This window comes from Helicoverpa zea, chromosome 27 (assembly GCF_022581195.2).
Source record: "Helicoverpa zea isolate HzStark_Cry1AcR chromosome 27, ilHelZeax1.1, whole genome shotgun sequence".
Classification (NCBI taxonomy): Eukaryota; Metazoa; Arthropoda; class Insecta; order Lepidoptera; family Noctuidae; genus Helicoverpa; species Helicoverpa zea.
Genome location: NC_061478.1, coordinates 3,392,620 through 3,415,955, shown reverse-complemented (window position 1 = coordinate 3,415,955; position 23,336 = coordinate 3,392,620). Strand labels below are relative to the sequence as shown.

The 23,336-nt window shown below is 35.8% G+C and overlaps 1 protein-coding gene and 6 non-coding genes across 7 annotated transcripts; 4 read left to right on the top strand and 3 right to left on the bottom strand.

The window, feature by feature from the left end:
• The first annotated feature begins 288 nt into the window (after nt 1-288).
• Nucleotides 289-22,737, top strand: LOC124643553. The gene is made up of 6 exons (XM_047182566.1): nt 289-307; nt 1,025-1,196; nt 1,695-1,806; nt 11,613-11,684; nt 12,471-12,631; nt 19,907-22,737. The coding sequence occupies exons 1-6, from the start codon at nt 289-291 to the stop codon at nt 22,620-22,622; spliced, it is 3,252 nt and encodes a 1,083-aa protein (XP_047038522.1). The 3' UTR covers nt 22,623-22,737.
• Trnan-guu lies at nt 2,257-2,329 on the top strand. The gene has a single exon. It is a non-coding gene; the product is annotated as a tRNA-Asn (tRNA).
• On the bottom strand, nt 2,774-2,846 carry Trnan-guu. The gene has a single exon. It is a non-coding gene; the product is annotated as a tRNA-Asn (tRNA).
• On the bottom strand, nt 8,763-8,835 carry Trnan-guu. The gene has a single exon. It is a non-coding gene; the product is annotated as a tRNA-Asn (tRNA).
• On the top strand, nt 10,114-10,187 carry Trnat-agu. The gene has a single exon. It is a non-coding gene; the product is annotated as a tRNA-Thr (tRNA).
• On the bottom strand, nt 10,821-10,894 carry Trnat-agu. Its single transcript has one exon. It is a non-coding gene; the product is annotated as a tRNA-Thr (tRNA).
• Nucleotides 12,298-12,370, top strand: Trnan-guu. Its single transcript has one exon. It is a non-coding gene; the product is annotated as a tRNA-Asn (tRNA).
• Nucleotides 22,738-23,336: the final 599 nt, after the last annotated feature.

Below are 23,336 nucleotides of genomic sequence, written 5' to 3'. Positions count from 1 at the left end.
TCTATGACAACGTCAAGTTTTTTTAAAATAAAAATTTCAGTTGATGTCAAAATTCTGTCAGCCCGAATCATGTAACCAAAACCCCGTAAAACTAATTATAATGATTACTATATAACTTTGTAAATAAACTGCTCAAAAACTCAAAAAATGGACTCAAAATAGTTATAATGCGAGAACCATACAATAGTTTCAAAATTCCAAGTGATTTTACAAACGCTAGGTTACACGAAAATAGATGATTGAAATCTACAGTTAAACAATAAGAAAATATACTGAAAACACGTCAAAATGTTCAAGGATGATGATGGTAAGTTAAATGTATTCTAACTAGCTGTTTTACACGGAATTACTTGTCCTTCGACTTACTTTAATTACTGGACTGTCCTGTTAGTCTAGTGTCTTGGGTTCGATTCCCTTGTCAAGCCGATGTCGCTGTGTGGGTTTTAAACAACGAGGATTTTTGATGAGCCAACTAGGCATTTGATATATGCATTTACCAAAATCTACACTAGGATAGAATTTGACCAAACTTTTTCTTTACAATGTCTTCCTCCCTTCCATTAGTGTCGATAATTATTTACTATCTGGCAATCGATCCACCTGTTTTACTGCTATCACATAACAGCCGTTTCCAATAGTCTAACTATTGTTTTTCTTACCAGAGATAGGAATTTTGCATTACTTGCGTGGGGCCATAAAGGAACATTCTGTTACAGCCTTTTTATTGTCCCACTGCTGGGCGTAGGCCTCCTCTTTTATTTTATTTTTTAACGACGTCAAAAATCATCAAATGACCCCTCCCGCTGTGGGTTAGCAGCGGTGGGGGAGTGTCAGACTCTTACTGACTAAAAACCATCGTGTTCCGTCGTAGGCCTTTTATGCACCAGGGCTGCGGTAACTCTTTCGAACAATCCCGCAGCCCCAGCCTCCTCTCATACGGAGGAGGATTGAGAAAAAGAACATTAAAATATCCGAATTGATAACTTCATTTTAAAACTAAAATTTTTCTGTTTCCCCCTGTCAGATGATGACGAGGCCACCTTGAGCGCCACGAGGTACCCTGTCATGCCTTCCCTGGTGGCTCTGCAGCAGATGAGGAACCGTCTCCACCTGGCTTACCTCGGCAAGAAGCTGATGAAGTGGACAGCTCTAGCTTCCCGCAAAGAAATGAGGAGACTTTCTGTAAAGATCAATGAGTGAGTACTGATAATTCGTTAAAAAAAAAGGTTTGACAACTAGTCTTACGAAGGGGTGATCGGGTAACTGGGTTGTGGTGGAGGTCGGATAGGCAATAGCTCCATGTAAAACACTGGTTCTTAGCTGCATCTTTTTGGACTGGAAGTGGACCCCAAAATTGTTGGGAAGGGCTAGGCATATGATGTTTCTGAAAACCTACTGGGAGAGGTCGATGTAGCGATATTGTTATGAAAGAAGTAGACAGCCCTCGCTATTATATTCTTGTCTGAAACTTAGTCCAAAGGGTCCACGACCCAGGGAAACAACTTCCCGCACATGGAGTAGCTTATATGTCAAAAAATAGCCTATATGTTATTCTCAAATTTAGACTTTATTACTGTAAAATACATTGAGAAGTTTTAGCGTGAAAGAGTCACAAACATACCTATATACATTTTTACCAACTTCCTTTCATAATCATGATGATTGGGATGAAGTTAATTTATATTTATTTCCAGCGCCTTGATGGATTACGGTGAGCGGGTAGAAGAAGCCTTCATTCTCCTGGCCAGAGCAAGATATTTTCTGCCTCAGCTCAACGGCGTGGTGCTAGAAAGTATTCCTCGACAAGTAAGTTTGCTACTAACAGTATCCAGTGGTCTTTTTTAATGAATCTATGTGCTGGTGAAATCCCCATCAAAAAACCGTTCATTTAAAAAAGAGTTTATCGTCAACATACAGATTTGTGGTGGAGGACTTTGTTGGACGAGTTGTACTAATAATAATGGTTTCACGACGGCTGTTCACTTTAAGAACAATAGCCAACTGCGCTGGACATAGTGCACAAGCATTTGCGCAGACACAGGTGCACTCTCTATTCCTTTACTCTCATAGCCGGATGGGACGGCAATCCAACACGACCGGGGAGAGATCAGCTGCAGGACCGAGTTTGCATTCTCTCCGATGTGTTACCTACATGTAATAATATCCAAACAGTTTTGTATACAACTTAGCTGGCAAAAGATTATCTAAACATCTATTGACCTAGTTTTGTGGTAATTTTTGTATATTATAAACACAGCCTCCGTGGCGCAATGGCTAGCGCGTTCGGCTGTTAACCGAAAGGTTGGTGGTTCGAGCCCACCCGGGGGCGATTTGTTTTAATAATTTTGCATGTCAGATAATGCCATTGTATTTAATTGAAATACATATTATTTGATCGAACCATCTAAAAGTCTATATAACATTCTACTTGTCTTTGTAAACATTAAGGCATCGGTCTACTAAATGGTTTAATCGGGAATAGATGGCAGAAATTAGTACGTATATCTAACTGATTTTTAAAAAAAATCTTTTAAAATAAAACTATGCGCAAAAATATGTGGACCTATGTGATAGATAATGGTAATTATTGAGTATTAGGTATATAAATGAACTCATAAGAAGTTATATAACAATTATGTATAATGTTATCTACCTAATTAACACTCTTACATCATGGTCTTAATCGCTTATACGTTATCAGTAGTGTGTCTCAGTGTGATAAATACCTAAATATTTTAAGCTAATTACTGATTATGAATGAAGTTAAAAGAATCGCCCCCGGGTGGGCTCGAACCACCAACCTTTCGGTTAACAGCCGAACGCGCTAGCCATTGCGCCACGGAGGCTGTTAGTAACATTATTGAAATATGTAATTTAAAAAAAAAACTAGCTGCAGCATGCAATTTCACCCACATTCGCAAAAAAATACTGATGCTGATATGATATTCCATGTATAAGCAATTTAACTGTGAATTTTCTTTAATCAATCCAACAGTTTTATCATGAAACAGTAACAAATGTAGAGCCGTTTGATCTAAAGTCAAAGAGTCACATATTTATTATGTAGATCATTTTGTAATTTTGTACCATAAGGAAATAGGGAAGTGTGGTGACTACTTAAATGGGGAATAAAAATCAGAAGTAAGGTAGCCCAACAAACAAAAAATCCTCTCATAGTGGCTAAAAATGCCAAAAATAAATTTCTTATAAGAGCCGTATTAACGCTAATAAGGGTGCGTTTGGGCACAAATTACAAGAACAATAACCTCAAACCCCCCTTATATTTGCTTTATTGTCAGCTTATTTTTCTTATATATACTTTATTATAGCAAGCGATAAGGGAGTCAAACTAATAAAAGCTAAAGGATTTGCTCTTAAAAAGCCAACCAACCTTATACATGTTTTATAATGGCGAGCAACAAGGGAGTAAAACTTATAGCAGCAAGACAAATTCTATTTTAAAGCTATTCGCCTTAAAATCAGTGTTTGGATTCTGCAACAAGTGTTTTGTTGAATGATTTTTCACAGTTTGGCAGCGTCAACGAATATTTTAAAGAAAACAAGAACCATGATTAATTTCATTTATTTTTCTTAGTGTACCTGAATCCGAGAGTATATTGTGCTTGTTTATTGAGAAAACTTTGTGGGAATTCAAACGTATGATAAAATGTGGTACAAAAAGTGTAATTATATCAACGCGCCCTTGAATTTGAGTAGTTTTGACGTAAAAATGGGAATAATTATTACGGCATGTTTTTTATAACGCTTTTACAAGGGTAATATCATTCTCACAACGTCTATTAGAAGTCTATAAGGTTATAAGCTCTGTAATGGCAACATTTATTCCATCTGCTATCGCCATTTTATCTACCGTTAGGGTTCCTTTCATCATTCCGTAGCTGTATTAATATTAGCTATATTACATTTTAGGTATTATCACAAATTGTTCACAATGGTCGTATTTACGGAGATTTCACTGTTCAAAACAAGAGATGGCCATGGAATTTGACACATTTTATCGTACGAAAAAAAAGGTTTTCATTGCAAATATCAGACTTTGTCAAACATACCTTCACACTAAACTTTGTGATTGGTCGTGAAAAAATAGAAGTTTTGCTACTATTCACCTTCTTGTTTTGTCAAAATTGTAAAGAGTATTTGATTTATGATCTTTATTGAAGATGAATGTGAAAATTGTAATCCATAATTTTATTACACATTTCTCAGTAGTAATAAAAAAATTCAATACCAAGCAATGGAAAATAATTATTACTAGGTAAATGTAAATAAATAGATATTTTAATAAATAGATTAATAAATAGATTGTAATATTTTTAATAGATCACTCAAAGCCATTGTGAAATATTATTTTTTACTGCCCAGTTTTTGACATCACCACCGATATCCATCGTATTCAACTCAAATTTAGTTGAAAATGTATGTCTTCTTCACTACCACTACCGTTATATTCTTCTTGATTGGTTTCCTGTACTTCATTGTCATCTTCCATATAATCATTGACGGAACCCTCAAGTGATTTGTTGGCATCGGGTTGTCATTTTGTAGTATTATTCTCGAAGCAGTAGAAGTGGTATAAGAATATTTTAATATGACCATCTAGAGAATAAAACCTTTTTAATGACTATGTAAGAGATTATGGATTGCGTTCATTCTTGTAAAGACCATATAAAATGCAGAATATTGTTTGTTGGGTAGACATCTTATGAAATTCTCCTATGAGTTTAAAAGTATCATAGTTAGCTTATGCATTACTATTATAAGAACAGTTAGCCAAATGAAAAGCTTTTATAAGGTTTTGAATATTATAAGGCTTAAAAGCATTGTAAATGCGCTTATGAGAATAACACATTTTCAATCCTTATTATAATCATGTAATTTGGACTTGTTATGGTTAACCCAACCAAATTATAAGAGTAAAGGTAATATTAGCCAAATCTTCTTATATTGTGCCATAATAAGGAACATTGACATAATGAAAGCGATTTTAAAGCAACTATAAGAAATTAGACCTTAAACATATAATTTTATAAGAGTAGTTTGTTTGTTGGGAGGTTTTGAACATATACTTGAATCATTGACATATATTCTAGCGATAGACAAGAACATCCATACAAATAATATGTCGTCTGTTGACATCTTGTTGACGTATTGTGACATGTAGTCATCCTCATTGATGTTAATTGCAGAAGTGACATAATATTTTCGCTCGTATTTTGCCATTGACATATAACTATAGGGACAGGAAATGTCACGAAAAAAACGTGCACACCTACTGTCAGTCTGCAGTAGTAACTAAAATGGCTGCCATTACTAGGGTTGTACCACTACCGGATTCAACAAATATCGATATTGTATTCTAGTTATAAGTATGTACGAGTCTTACTGGGTGCATAAAAATAACCGAGTATAAATAATCTCTTCGTCATAGAACTAACTATCACATTAACTTCACTGATACTAATAACCTCAACAACATCAACCAAATGGGAGGAGTCATTTCAGTAGGGTGATACCTTTGAAAAAAAAAAAAAACAGGCAAAGAAATTATTTATTATTTCAAATAGCCCTATGAAAGTTCTTTCACGACAGACTAGTTGCAGGGTGCCAAAGATTCGGTCCTATGAAGAAGAATCCGCAAGAAACGCCATAAGGAGATACTCTCTTAAAAAAAATACAATAATTTAAAATCGTTTTCAAGCTATTCATGAGAAAGTTATATAATGCAAATGGAGCTAATTATGTATTAATCGATTGTACAAAACAATTTTAGTGCTAAGAAAAAAATATTTATACAATTCGAAACCTATACTCGGTAACTAAGTTCTCAAGCAAATATTGCAACTTGCATTCCGATTTGCTCGTCTGTGCGGAAGCACTGCCGTGCCCGTGGTCGCCGTAGAAGCATCATGTGAAAATAGAAAGGCAAAACATATTATTTTCAATAAAATATGTCTTTAAAATCCTGAATTTTATAATACGCCTTTTTAATCAAAATGTTTTTAACTGATGTTTTGTTGAAAATAATACACAACTCTGAGGGCTCAGTGTCTTAAGCTTGGGTTTCCTAGGAAAGCGGTGCCGTCATATAGCGGCCGTAATATTACGGGCGCAAATAGACGGTCGTCTTTACGGTGATGACATGTGGAAAGTTCCACGGCCGTTTTAACACACCGTCATAAACTTTTTTTTAGTTGTATTATACTTACTAACCTGTTTTATTTAATATTTCTCAAATTACACGACACCAATTTTGTTTTAATTGACTTTTTCTATAATCTTTACTTTTTATATTATTTATTGCTTCGTGGTTACGAACGAAATCTATTAAAATTTCGTCGTCCTCGCTGCTCCAAGAGTTGGAACTCATTTTTTACGTTGTTCCGAAAAAAAAAACACAAATACGGATTAAAAAGGCTTCACCGCTTTCAATAAAACGTTCACCAAACAATCTGACACCGTCAAGTCGGCCGTCATGCAAATGGCGGCACCGCTTTTTGAAGTTACGGTGTACGTTACCGCTCTCTATGAAACCGCCCCATTTCGTTTACATAGACAACGTTCTAGTGACGTCATTCACCGTTGTATTACGGCCGCTATATGACGGCACCGCTTTCCTAGGAAACCAAAGCTTTAGGGACAGTAAGTTCTGATGTTAAAATTTGTAAAAGCAGACTTATTAAGTGGATATTATATCGATACTATTATGACAACTGCACAGCACTATGCCAATATAACATGTTATTGTAAACAACATTTATTTCTAAATATAGGTTTTTATACAGAAATAAACCAAAATATAAGTACTTTCACCATCAATTCATGTTCCCGTAACATATTTTTTATAAAATGTGAATTATTTTATGTAGTTTCTAGCAAAAATAGGTTCCTAACCTGTGTAAAGACAATCCAGCTTGATTTTGGTGCTTCCTAGCACCACACTTCACAATACAACACATAGGCATATTCGTTGATTATTTCACTATTGAAATAGTAAAGTCTTAAAAGTAAACACGAGTGATATTCTATAAAATAGCAAAAATAAGTCACGAAGAGCACCTATTTGACAGCACAACTACCATGACATATATGGCCAGATATGGCACGCACCTACAAACAGGAGGATTTCAAAAGTAAATGTCACCATTTTACGCAATCACAAAAATATTGTTGTCCCTGTTTTCAAATACACTTATCTGCTTAGAAAGAGTGAGACAGAACTATGTTGCATAGTTTGTTTCATATTTATATAACTATAGATACGTCAATATCAAAACGGCGTCTCCTTATAATTCTAAGCTCGATGTATTTTGCCTACATTCTTCATTACTCAAAAAGTTTATATCTAAGTGAATTCTAAATCATGTAATATATCAAAAAGTTTATTTATATCTAAGTGAATGCAAAATCATGTAATATATTAAAACCAGGAACTTATTTTTAGGATTTTTAATATTAATTACGATGTTTTTTTTTCTTAAGAGGGCTATCACAAATTTTCGCGAATTTAAACGCGTTGATATATCTTGTAGTGTTTATACAGTAGCGAAATACATACGAGGTCATATATTTTTTTCTTGAAAGTAAGAACATACCATGACAAAGTGAAGTCTGTTTTCATTGATATTTTACCTACTGCCAGTTTTATGGCACATCTGTTTCTGCACGATTTTCTTAATCCATAATTCTAAGATGACGGGAAACAAATTAATGCATATTTGTAAAATTGAATTATAAATGAAAAGTATGATATACAAGCGTTGTAATAGCATGAACAGCGTGTAATTTTACTAACTTGACTCTCGAATAGTTTATATGTGTAAGTTTATACCTTGATATGTATTTTCTATTTTATAATTGTCGTTTCATAGACATCCATCTGACGCAGGTGTCAAAATCGCTCTGATTTGCCATTTTGGGCAATGCAAAGTCTGCAGTGCATTTCAGTGTGGCAAGCTTTTTGTTCGGAACGTTCTATCTAGTACGTAGTACATATAACGGGTGTGTCGATCACAATCACATTAAATTCTATCGCATATACTTTATGATATTCTATGGCGAATTGTAAAAAAAATAACCTAATCCATTCAGCGGTTTAGCCACAGGAGTCATTTTTCGTTTTTATAATTTACAACATCATGTGTAAAACAGAGATAAAGTTAGGAGTATCGAATGTTTTGATCAGTTGACAGCTGTCAGTTTTCAAGGGAGAATTTCAGTTGTTTGTAATGACTGACATTTATATGGTGTTCTAATTTTCGCACATTTTTATTCTATTTATTTTGTTTGAAAAAATCATTTTTTTATTTTTACGTATTTTTCTTTTTTCTTTGTGTTAATCGACATATATTAACCAGTATATTAACGCATTTCATTTAATGTGATTATGAACGACACACCCGATATATCGATGACTTGAATAGATATATGGAAGGGGACGACCAAGGAAACGATGGATGGATTGTATCAATCTTGATTTAATTACTAAGAAAATTAATGAATGTTACTTATGAGATGACGTCAGGTAAAAAATATGGAGATAGAAGACATGATGTGCCCAGCACAAATAAAATCGGGTAACGGTAGGAGAATAACGATAAAGATGTTCTTTACCCGTGTTTTAGGGGAGATCTCAGATAAAAAAAATATTTTGACCATATCTAGGTATGGTTATTTTGGAAGTGGAAGTGTAAGCGTAAGGTAACTAACTACTTCTCCACATGACCGATTGGAGCAAAAGCAGTCGCCCCCGGGTGGGCTCGAACCACCAACCTTTCGGTTAACAGCCGAACGCGCTAGCCATTGCGCCACGGAGGCTGTGAGATCTAGGCAAATATTAGTTGTGTAAATTGAAAATCGATTTAAATAATAATAATTGTTTGTTATTGGTTGTAGTATTATTTGCTTTCGGCTATAGCGCTCAATATTACCGGAGAAAACAAGACATTTATTTTTAAACAGATATGATGCTGACTCTCTATTTTATATCTATCTCAAAAATAGGCGAGAACTTCGGATAATAGAGTGATTAAAAAATAATATGAAAGATACTTCATATGTGTGACAGATGACTGGGTTGAAGAGGTCAGATAGGCAGTCGCGCCTTGTAACATATTTGTTCCCTGCTGAATCCATACAGACTAGAAGCCGATCACAATATAGTTGTAGAAAGGCTACGCAGGTTATGATATTTTGCTATATGTTAATAGGTTCTTCATTTAAACTCTTTGGACGTGAAAATAAAGAGGCGTCTTGTGCACCTTCTTTTTTTTTTTGAAGTTGGTTAATAATTATTATCGGCATAGATAGATAAAAACGCATAGAATGATAACTAGTTTTGTATGATATTTATGCGTATTGTTAGTTTCAGGTGTGTGTTTATTTAAACAGCTGTTTTCAAAACCTACCAACATACTTATTTGTTTTGTTCAATACAATACGTACGACGCTCTATGTAAACTATATTTTTCTAGCTTCATGGGCCAAAGTAGATTAATTCTTATTCTTACTATTGTTACACTCGGATAAGCATACACTCAATGTCCGAAATCACTCTTTCTTATCGCTTTGTTATTATTAGTGAGAAAATAACAAATGCTAGACATTCGTTGGTCGCTCTGCGATCTTACCTATATTTTTAAATCTAATATTTTTAAAGCTATGAGCAAGCCGTGATTCGGAGTCGGAGGGCACGATGAATTGTAGGGTCCGGCTGTCATTTGAACGTCACGGGTACTCAGACGCCAGTGTAAGTCTGACAATCAGTCTTACTTAGGGTATTGGGTTGTCTCGGTAACATGGCTAAGGAGGTCAGATAAGCAGTCGCTCCTTGTAAAACACTGGTACTCTGCTGCATCCGGTTAGACTGGAAACCTACCCCAACATAGTCGGGAAAAGGCTCGGCAGATGATGATGATATTTTTAACTATAGAATGTATTTATTTCAAATACACATAAATATACTCTTAAATATGGGAACGGGGATATCCCAAATTCAGGGATATGACAAAAGCTAGTCTATTTTTAATAATAAAGAATATTTTTTTAATAATCTACATATGTAAAGCGGTGTCTAAATTCGATGGGACAATCGTAGGCGCCGTGGCTTAGTTGGTTAAAGCGCCTGTCTAGTAAACAGGAGATCGTGAGTTCGAATCTCGCCGGGGCCTAGGTGGTATCTTTTTGAGGGTACTACGAATATTTATCTAGTAGGGTTTGCTAAATACTTGACTATTAAATATATTTTGCTTTTAAAACAAAAAAAAAATTGAATTATATTGTTATTTGTAAACCAGTTGTTTCCCGCGGTACAATTTGTTGTCTTTACTTACAAGGCCACTAATCCATTCATCGATATCATAATTCTTATTAACAAAGATATAGCCAATATTGGGAATTCCAATCAAAAATTCTCACAAATGTTTAAATGATAATTACTCGATTAGTTAAGTAAGTATTTGATGAATTAGGTAATTATCTATTGAATATACATTTTATATATAGATAACTGGCTTTTCCCCGCGCCTCGCGTCAACTCATTTTCTCTATCTACCCACTGGAAGTGTGAGTTTCTATACTTTCTGCCTCGCATACCTAAACAAACGACTTCTACTACAAGCGATTCTTATGGTACCTTTTGCAGGTGTTTCGGATTTGCGTATGGAGTTTTTCAGAATTGCGTGTAAAATATCTATAAAACAAGCAACAAATCACGTTTGTTGAATGGGAGCCACCTCACATATTATGTTTATGTGGATTCATTCGAGAAAGTTCTTGGATTATAAAAATATATGTATCAAGTAAGGCCCCGGCGAGATTCGAACTCACGATCTCCTGTTTACTAGACAGGCGCTTTAACCAACTAAGCCACGGCGCCTACGATTAGCCTTATTATAATTCGATGTACAATAAGATAAATATTTTGCGTAATAACTTTTTGTAATATTTTTACATAGAAGCATAAAACATTATTTACAAACTAGTAAGTAAGTAAGTAAGTAAATAGTTTTATTTAATCACTGTATATTTATTGAAAAACTATTTGTCCTACGTTTCGTTCTTCCTTTGCGATGAACTCTATAACTACTGCAGGGATTTTCATGGAATTTTCATGATTCAGAGTGAGAATGATTCAGGCCAAATAATTATTTTATGTATATTTTATAGGCAGCATTATTTTACAAATATGTATTTACTAGCTTTCCGCCCGCGGTTTCACCCGCGTCCCGAGATAACTGCTTCCCGTAGCCGGATGGTGACAAAAACTATCCTATGTCCTTCTCCTGGCTCTAAACGACCTCCCTGTCAATTTTCAGCTAAATCGGTTCAGCCGTTTTTGAGTTATAACACGACTATATAAGTGGAGTAACTAACACGACTTTCTTTTATGTACATAGCATCAACAGAAATACTTCATCTGTGAAAATTTCAGCTCTCTAACTATCGCGGTTCATGAGATACAGCCTGGTGACAGACGGACGGACGGAACCCTAAAAACCTGAAATAAAACGATATATGTTCTGCATTTGGATACAATTATAGATTTCAGTAAGTTAATATGAACACTATAACTTATTGTCTCTGGTTTGTTCCAGGCAAGTATCACAGTCAAAACAGCAGGCAGAAGTGTTTCCGGAGTCAAAGTTAAGAATTTAAACTTGATTGAGGTAAGTTCTGCTTTATTTATTTATTTCTTGCTTACTTCCACCAGCAATTTCACCCATTTACCGACTGAATTACTTCTCGCCTCGCACATGGATAAAAAGTTGCCTACCTATATGTTTTTTCTGAGGTTTCATCCAAATCTTTTCGGTATTTTATGCGTGAGAGATAATTAGCCTTTTTTATGGGAAATCATCAAATGACCCCTCCCGCTGTGGGTGCAGCGTGAGGGAGTGTCAGACTGTTACTGACTAAAACCCACCATGTTCCTTCTGGAGACCACAGTGTACCAGGGCCGCGGTAACTCGCGCGAACAGGCTTTGGCCCTGTTGGGCTCCACTTGGAATATGTATAAGGTGCTAGACATATTTATTTGTGTTCGCTTACTTTTGTTCGCGAACAACTGTGTATGAGTTGACAACTAGCATATTCGCGCACAAAGGTTGTAATTTTGCGAACATTTAGAAATGTTCGCATGGAATTTGTTACTGTTTGCGAGTACCTGAAGAAACATTTGTGTATGTCATAGTGGACTTGAAGCATGGCATATCATACCTATATACCTACCTAGATAGGTAGCCTTGGAAAATGGTATGAAATTTGGAAATTCTATCATCTGCCTCCGTGGCGCAATGGCTAGCGCGTTCGGCTGTTAACCGAAAGGTTGGTGGTTCGAGCCCACCCGGGGGCGACGTGTTTTTTGACAAAATTAGACTTAAGAAATCCATTTTCTATAAGAACCCAGTTGAAACTGTCATGAAACAGTTTTTAAAAAACATTTTTTCTCACAGACCTTTCAAGATCCCTATCCGTTTTTGGGTTTGAATAAAGGCGGTATGGTGGTAACCAACTGCAAAACGGCTTGGTCAGAGTTGGTGCGACGGATGGTGTTGGTGCTGCAATTGAGAACTACTTTTGACCTGGTCGAAGTAGCCCATAAGAACGCCACCAAGTAAGTGTTAGGAATATTTTTTTTTTTTACACTGGAGGTCAAAAAATTGGGTCAGATACAAATATCAGTGAAGAATAATTCGACAGATGAAAATTTATTTTCATCAGACTCAGGTAAAATTTATTACAAATCGAAAAAATGAAATAAAGTACATTGATCATATATATAATGACCAAAATTTTCGTGGCGTGAAAAGAAAAGCCAAGTAGAAATCTTTGTTTTTGGGAATTCAGTTGAAAATGAGTAATTAATAAGAAATACAGCTCTAAAGATAAGAATTTATACTTGTATCTAACCTAGTTTTTTGTGTCTCCAAGTGTATTTTTGACAGCAACCAATATTGCCCTTTTGCTGATAAGAAAATCGCTGGAAAAAGCTGTTATTGCACCTAATATTATTTGTTGCTGGCAAAAAATCAATTATATGTAGCATTATTCAATAATTATCATATCGAAAAATTACCTACATGCTAATAAGTAGCTTACAATGGGGCTTACCGATCGTGTGTGAAAGGTGTTCAGACATTAGAAAAAAAAACTATTAAAATTATTGTTACTTTGAATCATGCTACTTTACAAAAGCCATCAATAAATCTTTTGAAAATATTCAACAAAAGTGTCATTAGCAGTTTAATTTTTAAATCATTTTGTTGTCACTGAATCAAAGATTTATTTATGAGCTAACACTATAAATATAGTAAATATTTAAATAGGTGTCAAAACCAGATAAGATATTTATAATGTTCCAAAAAACTGGAATTTGTTGTCTAATGCAATTTTCAACCTTTGTTTACAATATTTGTTTTTCATTATATAGATCGAGTGAGACCGCGTCCACACTCGCGTCTCGTGCGAACTACTGCCCGTATCGGGATAAAATATAGCCTATGTTACTCGGGAAGAGTGTAGCGCCCCAACTGTGAAATAATTTTTCAAATCGCTTTTGTAGTTTCGAAGCCTTTAGGGTACAAACAAACAAAAGAATATACTTTTTAATATATTATTAGTACAGATCAAGATAATGTTATAAAATAAATTATTTTCAGTATAGCTCTTATCTGGTTTTACACCTAAAAAAACATTGTTTAATGAAATTATCAAGACAACTTAAATAAATTTATTGAAACTTATTAATATTTCAATGTAATTTGAAAATATTTTTGTCATTAAACAATGGGTTTAATTAGCAAAATAATTGATAAATTCTAATATCAATTATTTTGTTGAAATCTAATTGTAATTTGTGTAGTTAGTTTAAATTAGAGTTTCAACTAGATATATTTCGAGATCAAAGACATGGAATAGGTATTTTCAAAAATCAATATCTTGATTATATTATTGAAAAAAATTGAAATGACTTTTTTCAAAGTCTTTGGTATCTAGTGCTATATGTAGCTTCAAAGAAATAGAGCTTTTAAGGCCCAAGTTCACCTACGACATAAACGTTATTTTTTTGTTTAAAACAAACTGTTTTCTTTGAAAATTGGACGTGAAAATTCATAGTATACAGTTGTTTTAAGAAAACTGACGTTTATGTTGTCGGAGAACTTAGGCCTAAATGTCTTGATAGTGGAACAAAGTCTTTGGTCTCTAATATATGGTGATATTATTAGCTTCAAAGAAGTAGAACTATTTGAGAATATATTTAGCCCTGTAAAAGGGCCAAGCTGCCGATGAACTCACCCTTGTTTCTATCTAAGGACTGGACGGCACCCTTGAAAATTTAAATTAATTTCTGCAATTTTATCTACCACTAAAGTTAATTGTGTACTCTATATAAATCTTCTTTTTATAGAAAAATAAATTAGATAATAAAATATTGCAATAACTGCTTTTTACAAAGTGTATTTGGATGTAACTATATCTACATTAGTACTAGTATTACTAATACTAATTATTTATTTTATCAAGAATTGACTTTTTATAGTAATTTCACTAGCAGAGAGCTGATGAAACAAGGAGAAACTTCGGCTACTTTTTATTATACCCGACCTCGACATTATATGTACATATATGCTACCCAGATATACCAAAATTAAGCTTTCGTTGTTAATAACACAGCTATAAGCTATAACTTTAAAACGGGTACGCTGATTTTGATGAAACATGTCTAAGAATCACCGCTCGAAGCTAAGTATTCATTTAAAATAAACTGCATCCAAATCGGTTCTGCCATTTAAGAATTACTAGTGCCACAGATACTCTAAGTGGTCAAATTTATCACACTTCTCTTTTTACGAGGGCCCTGCCTCATTAGGACGCCAATGGCGACGTCGCCGGCTTCGTATCCAAGTAGTTAGTATTGAAATGTATGGAACCTAACTCACTTGGCGACGGTTTGGCAACGCCGCCAAATTGGAGGCGTGGCCATGAGCTACAGTACCCTACGTGGCTTCTGGCTACCGTGGAAGCTTGGCGACGTTACCACGGTTGCCACTATAATGTACACGGTAAAGCGCACCTCCCTCACTCAGTCGCCAGTGTGGTCGCCAGTCAGCCGCCATTTTGTGACGCTCACTCGAAATATAGTACTTATTTTATTTAAACAACTGAATGTCGAGACGCCATGGCCTGGCGACATTTGGATGCCAGAAGTAGCCAGACCTGAGCCGCTGGCGACGTCGCCATTGCGTCCTAGTGAGGCAGAGCTCTAACTCTGGCTGTTGTGGTTGATTAATTTGATACTTCTAACTTGAATCTACTCATGGTAAACTTAGTTATAGGTATTAACTTTGTGATTATAACTCCCAGATTTTTAATCTTTTTAGCATTTGGTACATTTTTGGGTCAGCTTCCAGTGTAACCAGAATTCTGACCTCCTCAACCCGATAGTTAGGGTACCCTATAATAAACTGGTTGTCGCTTTGTCAGACTTTCTAGTTTTTGGTTACCCGTAAATACATCCATTACACACTTTTGAATTTATAATATTGTTGGTGTAAAACTAGAAATATGGTGTAAAACTAGAAATAAGTCCGAAGCAAAACACATAGTGAGTTAGGAAGGGTTTTGGGGTTGTCTTCTAATGAAGTTCAAAAGTGCTGTTTTGCAGCCACGCTAAATGAGTTTGAGTTTGAAAAAATCTCTGCTGGCAGTAACCTAGTTGATTGAAATCCAGTGCATTGATCTTATAAAGCGATATAACCTATATTTATTTCAATATGACTATACCTGTGCAGTCCTTAGGGTATATAAAAAGTCGGCAGCTGAGACTTATTATTGTCTGTTAAGTTTTTGCTATTTTAAATGATTATTAAGGCCATAGGTATATGACAGTAAAGCACTAAAGGTAACCACTTCTAGAACGATGTGTAATGCTTAGAAGCTAAGCAATTAAACTGGTTGACAAATAACCTATTTTCAACATTAGATTACCCAACATTGCAGTGCTAAGACCTAGAGAATCAGTTATATTAGATGTCAATTTATTGCCATTATTTACCTACCCGAATGAGTTCAATTTTTTGACACGTTTTTCCACTCGGGAGATAGTGACGCCCGGATAAAACGTAGCCAGGCCTTCCACGATATGTGCTTTTCTAACACTGAAATCATTTTTCATATCGGTTCAGGAGTTTCTGAGCTAAGCGCGTTTAATTAAACAAACAAATCAACTCTTCAGCTTTTACTTTGTAGATTTATAAATCGGTATTTTTACTGTCACTGTAAAGGCTTTCTTTCTGTAGAAGTCATGAGGATGATAAAATCTTGCAGCTCTATCATAACAAGTTTTGTGTATTCCATGTCCTAAGGAAAATCTGCATGCACATTTACAATACCTATATGGGTCCTATAATCGTCTTCAAGGCATTCTATGTCAGAGGTACTATTTCATCTGCCTTTGTTCAGCCACTTTTCGTTAAAAATGAAATGCTATTATTGATATGATTAGAATTTGAATAATACAATTTTTATTTACCTACGCAAATTCTAAATTTCTCAGCTTATACTCATTTAAAAATACGTACTGGTTAGAAAAATAAATGGTAGTTTTTAAATTTTTTCACATAGATCCTGGCTGTTTAATAAAGAATCGAGAATTTTATAAACATATATCCAGTGCTTCAGTCCTTAGAAGAAAGGGTGGTTTGCGGCAGCATTCTAAACTTAGCAAAAAGTCCTAAAAAATCGTCCATTTTATGCAGACGAGAAAACGTTCTCAAGAAAATTGTTGTACCAAGAATACAGAAGACTAACATATTCATCTTAGTCGAGCTAGAGGAATTAGCAAGAGAGGAATTATTTAGGATAAAAAAGGTAAAAAATAATAAAAAACCTTTGATAGAGACACCAGAAGTTGAAGGTTATACAAGGACAGGACAGACAATAAGCAAGGTAAGAATGCAAACGATGGAAGACGAGGGAATGCTGGACTATAAGCCGACGATCGGAGACAGGTCATCGCTTGAATTCAAGTCAATGCCGGACCTGCAAGCCACAGACCGTAAGCTGAGACCAGTCTCAGAAGAACCGATCGAGAGAATATCGAAAATAAGGATTGTAGAAGTACCGATGGTGGAACCAGATAGAGAGCCAATTCCACTTCAAGCGGCAACAAGTCATAAGTTTTTATTACTACCTCCAACGTCAACCCCAGTACCACCACCACCACCACCACCACCAGCAAGGCCTACAGTTACTGCCCCAGCTCCACCACATCCTATACCAATCATTGAAGAACAACCAAAGAAACAGTGTGCGATGTGCGGCAAACAACTTGCAGAAGAAGAATCAACTGTAACACGAAATAAGGACCTTGAAGAAAAGTTTATGCTTCTGAAAATGCAGCTTCAAGATATTATTACAATGAGCAAAAGGTTCGAGGACAAAGACCTAGGAGGATTTAACGTGAAAGGATTTATCCAAGGATGCGAAGAAGTGATGAAGATAATCGACAAATATTTTGAAACGGATGCTACAGCTATAGAAACATTGAAGGTTTATATGACTCGACTTAGACTTCAGCTTCACAAGGTTATAAAATTAAGTCAATTGACCGAAGAAGATTCCACCCCAAGCAAAGACAAATTGTGCACGACTTGCGCAGAGTTTGACAGAAGACTAAGCGAATGTCAGTGTTTCAAGGTACCAGCACCTAAGGAAGTACCCAGTACTAGTATCCAAGAATGTGATTATTTAACGCCTCAGCCTAGAAAAATACCAAAGAGTCAAATACCAGAGTATATTATGAAACCGCGACCTCTAGCTTGCATGACAGTCGACGTAGTTCAAACAATGCCAAGAGATACGCAACAAGTGTCCACTGCTCGTCTAGATGAGTTCGAAAAACATGTCGACGAAGTTATAGATATGACGAAATACTACCAAAAAGAAGGGTTACTCACCCCTAGTGCTGAAGAGTTTTTAAATTCTTGCAAAGCTGTTAAAACTAAAATTGCTGAATACAAAAATCAAAAGGAAAATAAACTTAAATTAGAACGTTTGAAAGAACAAGTCGCTAATTTGGAACGAATCACAAGTCTTGTACAACAAGAGGAAATTGCAACTCGAAGTATTAATAGCTTTTTGTCGTGCTGTAAAGAATTTAAGGAAAAACTTGAATATAGTAAATCGAGTAAAGAACCGACCACTCCTTCAAGTTTAGAGAGAATTATAAGCCAAATAGACGACAGCATTATATTGAGTAGAGAAGCTAAGAAAAGCGGTTTGGTGAGTGAAACTGTGGACGATTTCATCAAAGGATGTCAAGTAATCAAAGCAAAGATCGCATCAAATGAAGCACAGCATATAGAGCCTAAGCCACAAGTAATTGATGATCTGCTAATAAACATAAATGATATTATAAACTACATATCAAAATATAGAGATGAAGGATTGGTGTCGCAAAGTGTTGAAGATTTTTATAAGACTTGTCAATTAACTAGGGCTAAACTTATGCTTTACAAAAAGATCCCGGGAGCAGCGAAAGGTGGAATTATACCTCAGTATCCGACGCCGTGCCAGGGAACATGTGATTGTAAAGCCGGTTCTTCGAATGAACCATGTAAGGATTGTGGACAAGCGAAGCCAGCTGATCTTCCCGAAACAGCACTTGAACCACCCATTATGGTAATCCCGATAAGTCCTCCAAATATTTGCTCGAGATGTTCATCTCCCTCTCAAATACATGCCAAAGATGAAAAGCCTATAACATACCCCGAAGATTCAGGATATAGTACTTGTCAAGACATGAGTTCAGATTACTCCTGCACATCTTCTCGACTACCCAACAAAGTTAAACCAGTTTCTATTAAATCAAACCCAGATGTCTGCCATTCAGGTAATGTAGACAATGCTGCGGATAGCAGCAAATCACCAAAACAACCAGAAAACCTTGGTTATTTTGAGAAGAAAGTTAAAACAAAAACTACCGTTAAAAGGTATAGAGAAAAAGACGGCAATGTTAAAGAAAATTATGAGATTATTACTGTAAAACAAAGGACTTTCGATCCAAAGCAACAGGTTCCATCAGTAGGTTCGACTTTCTTGACTTTCTCATACGACTCGAGCAAAAGTTCAAAGCCAATGAATATTTGCGATCTTGCTCAGACCAAAGGGTTTCTTCAAACCATGAGAGATTTCGGACGTTTTATTAAATCAGAGACACTCATTAGAACTGCAGACTTATCACGTTCGACTTTGGCATGCTCATGTAGATCCGAAGATACAATATTTTCGAAGAAGAAAAGCGAAACAGAAACTATTCAGTTTAGTTTTTGTGATCCATTTTCGTGTACAGAGACAGACAGAGACAGTACAGAGGAAAGCAATGATTCCAGACCCATTTCATGAATGAATTAATGAAATTTAAGACTCAAAATTTGAAATTTATTTCATATTCTGAAAGATAAAATTTAATTTTGCATGGCATCTCTCAATAAATATTATTCTACCAATGCTTTGTATTTTTTTTTCTCTTTTAAAATCAGCTAAAACGCCGAGAATCGTGATTTAAGTTTTAATCTTTTGAATTTCAAAACGACCTTCGATAGTTAAAAAATAAATTAGTTAATTACCTCTAAATACTATGAAATGAATTTATGGTATTTTTTGCAGCGACATTTACATTAACACGAAGAACATTATTCACCTAATGATAATATAGAATAAGAGGTTGGAAGTCTTAATGATATACCTACATAAGTTCTAATTAAAATTAAACATATTTTTTATCATATTTGAAGCCGTACAAGTCTCATTTAGAAGGCAAGGGTGAGTTCTATAGTTATAAAATATACATAAATGATGGATATCAAACAATCATTTGTATTCACAGGAAAAAGAATGCATTAGTGGTATGTGTCATACCGAGAATACGGAAAACGGGATTGTACATTATAAGTGAATTGGAAGAAAGAGAAAGAGAGGAAATATTCAGACTGAAAAGATTCAAAGAACTCAAATATGTACATAAAGCACCAAACGTAAAAGATGAAGTGGACAGAAGAATATCTTTGTCACCTGATCTAATCTTACCAGTAATTTTCGAAGACTCAAAAAAAGAATTGGTGATAGATGCTATATCATTGAAATTAAAAATGGTGCCAAAAACCACAGAAACTGAGATTGTAGAAACTGCAGAGAAAGAAACAGGTAAAGATGATAAAAAAGAGATAGAAATTATAAGTGAAAAACCAAGTTATAGGTGGAAGAAAATTACTATAGAAGATAAAATGGTTGCAATGGAGAACGTAAAGACGGGACTCACTCCTTGCAGTACAGTAGCTGGCTCCAAGATTACGTTAAGTAAATATGATAAAGAAGCAGGAAAATCGCAATCCAGTCTGTGGCAGGCTGAAGCTCAAGCAAAAGAAGGGACGAAAAATCTAGTATTACGTAGGGTGCAAAGGCAAGAGACAGTCTCCTGTCATTATAAAGAAAGGCTTGAAAATCTCCAGACAAATATAAATCAACTAATAGAAATGGCGGACGAATTGGAAGGCACATTAAGCAACGTGGATAAGTTTATAGAAAAATGTGAAATTGTCAAACGTAAGATCGAAGCATTAAGTTGCTCTTGTGTAGAAGATCAGTCAGATTTACCATGTAAACCGACAGACTACTTAAACTTTAACCTACAACCTAGCTCAACGTTTCCACAATCAGGAAATGATAGATCAAAAGGACTCTCAGCTAGTCGGAAACAATCACATGAATCGAACGTAGAAGACATATCGTTACAAACTTCGTCAGCAGCAACCTCGTCAGGAGTATCATGTCCGCATTCAAGTTGTGCCAATTGCGCAGGAAGACCATCTGTTGGCGATAATCCATTACTAGCATCCCTAGAAGTAAGTGAAAGAATACTAGTAGACAAACCTATGACACAATCAGCAACAGGACCAGAAGCACACGCACAAGTTTCGTCTAGCGCGTATGAGATAAAACCTGAACTCAAAGGAACTTACTCATATTACGATAAGGAATACAAAGAAATAAGTAAAGTTTCAAGGACAATGAATTCGGATGGAAGTATAAGCGAGGAGAGACAAGTTGTAGCAATTAAAACTGAAAGACAGAATCGTCCACGGCCTGGTTTTAAAGATCGTGGGTCGAAGGACAATACATGTACGAAGGCTTGTGCCAGAAGAACTAGTGAATGTGGATATAGTGGTGCGCAGGAAAATAGTGACAACTTCAAAAACAGCAGCATTGGTTACAGCAGTCAAGCAGGTCCCAGTTTTGATAATAAATATGCTGTAGACCCTGGAATCTGTAGTGGCTGTAGCAAGCGCATATCTACTCCATATGATGAAATATTACCATGGCAAGATGTATCTGTCCCAGAAACTCCGGTCTGTTGCCCTAATGATCTATTGCCTCCTTCAAACTTGACGAAACCATGTTCGTGTTTAAAAGATGCAAAGACATGGACAAAACAAACGGATTCTGTTCTAGTAGGTTCAAATATATTACTTCCTTGCGAGTCGAAAGCTGTGTGCAATTCTGATTCAGAAGTTGTTCCTAAACGTGTATCATTATCTACGTCTATGCAATCATGCTGGACCGATCCTGCAGTGAAAAGTATGTCAATAGACAAAACGACGGATTGTGTACCTTGTTGTAAAGGAAATAACCGAACAAATAATAGAAAAGATACTGCTACTTCTTGGAAGAGCTATGAAGGAGGCTCGAGCCCAATTGAGCATAGAAACCATTGTAAATGTTCGAATTCTCATCGTTATGACAACTTCAAAGTTTTATCAAAACCAGTTGGCGATCTTGAAAACACGAGCCATGGCAGTGAAATAATCCTTAAAGGCAGCATACTCAACGCTCTGAGGAGACTTCTCTTGCCTTCGCACAGAGCAATAGAACCTGGTGAATCTCCAAATATAAGTCCGAATTCAAGAAGCCGCTGTTCATGTATTGGTTGCCAGTCAAAATTTTCCACATCGTCCAAAAAATTCGGACCCAAAACTGTGCTGAATTCTCTACTGTTTACGTATGCTACCCAAATAGCTTATGAAGAAGGTAAAGATCTGCCATCTCTACCGCCGAACCAATCTATTTCTGAAGAGTCGTGCATATCTTGTGGCACTCTTGGCACACTCTCAGTCAAATCTGGTAATCGGCCCGCAGGATCATCAGCACATGATAGTCAAAATTCACGAAAAAGTTCTCGCCACAGCGTATTCTCTGGGTGTAGGGCTGCATGCTCTTTATTAGCGAAAAGTATTAGAGGAAAGTGTACGTCCCCAAAACCGGCTGAAGTGTGTTGTCCTAAAAGTAAGCCTTCTTTGCCGAAGCAAGTTTCTGCACCTAGACCAGCCAAGCCTAAACGGAAAAATGCTTCTACTTGTACAAGAGCATCGGATCGATATGATTGCAGAACTCTGAGGTCATTAAAGAGGGTTCATCCTTGTGCAAAGATCAGAAGACAGGTCTGCACGTGTCATTCAGACACTCATTTGCTCATTCAAGACGAGCCATATTGTTTAGTAACTAGAGCTACGTCTTGTAGCGGAGCACACTACTATTGTTTTCATTGAAACAGTCAGAATTTATGAAACGTTTATGTAATTTGTCATTTCAAACATTTTCAGTACTTTTCATGTTGATGCGTTAGGGAGATCAAAAGATTTTATGATGATCACAATTTTTTACCATGTGGCAAAATAAAATTTTGTAAATACACTCTAATTTTTCTTTCATATTTTGTCTGACAAATGTTTTCTGATGTACCTAGAAAGAAAAGAGCCCTGAATTATAGGAAAGGTTGATTCAAATCATGTACTTGTTAGGTATGTTAATAATTATGTCTATATTATAACGAGTTGGAAGCCAGAAAGTCTGACAAACTGTTTTCAGTGGTTATCATGATGCTTGGGTAACTTAGTTGAGGAGGTCAGATAGGCAGTTGCTCCATGTAAAACAGGTAATGAGACTGCATCCGATTAGACTGGAAGCTGACACCAACATAGTTGGGAATTGGCTAGGCAGATAATCGATATGGACGATGCTCATTCTTGCATGAGTTAATGAAATCTACCTAATAGTAATGTTGTACATTCTAAGTATATCTTGGACATTAACGATCGTGTTTCGGAGGCCACGATAAACTGTAGGTCCCGACTGTTATTGAACATCTTTGGCAGACGTTACGGGTAGTTAGAAGCCAGCAAGTAAGTCTGACAGTCTTACCTAAGGGAATTGGGTTGCCCGGATAACTGGGTTAAGGAGGTCAGATAGGCAGTCGCTCCTTA

What these genes read in the sequence shown, in the direction of transcription:
- LOC124643553 (XM_047182566.1), top strand. An exon ending in AGAATTTAAACTTGATTGAG is followed by an intron (nt 11,685 to 12,470) that starts GTAAGTTCTGCT and finishes TTTTTCTCACAG; the next exon opens with ACCTTTCAAGATCCCTATCC. An exon ending in GCCCATAAGAACGCCACCAA is followed by an intron (nt 12,632 to 19,906) that starts GTAAGTGTTAGG and finishes TTGTATTCACAG; the next exon opens with GAAAAAGAATGCATTAGTGG.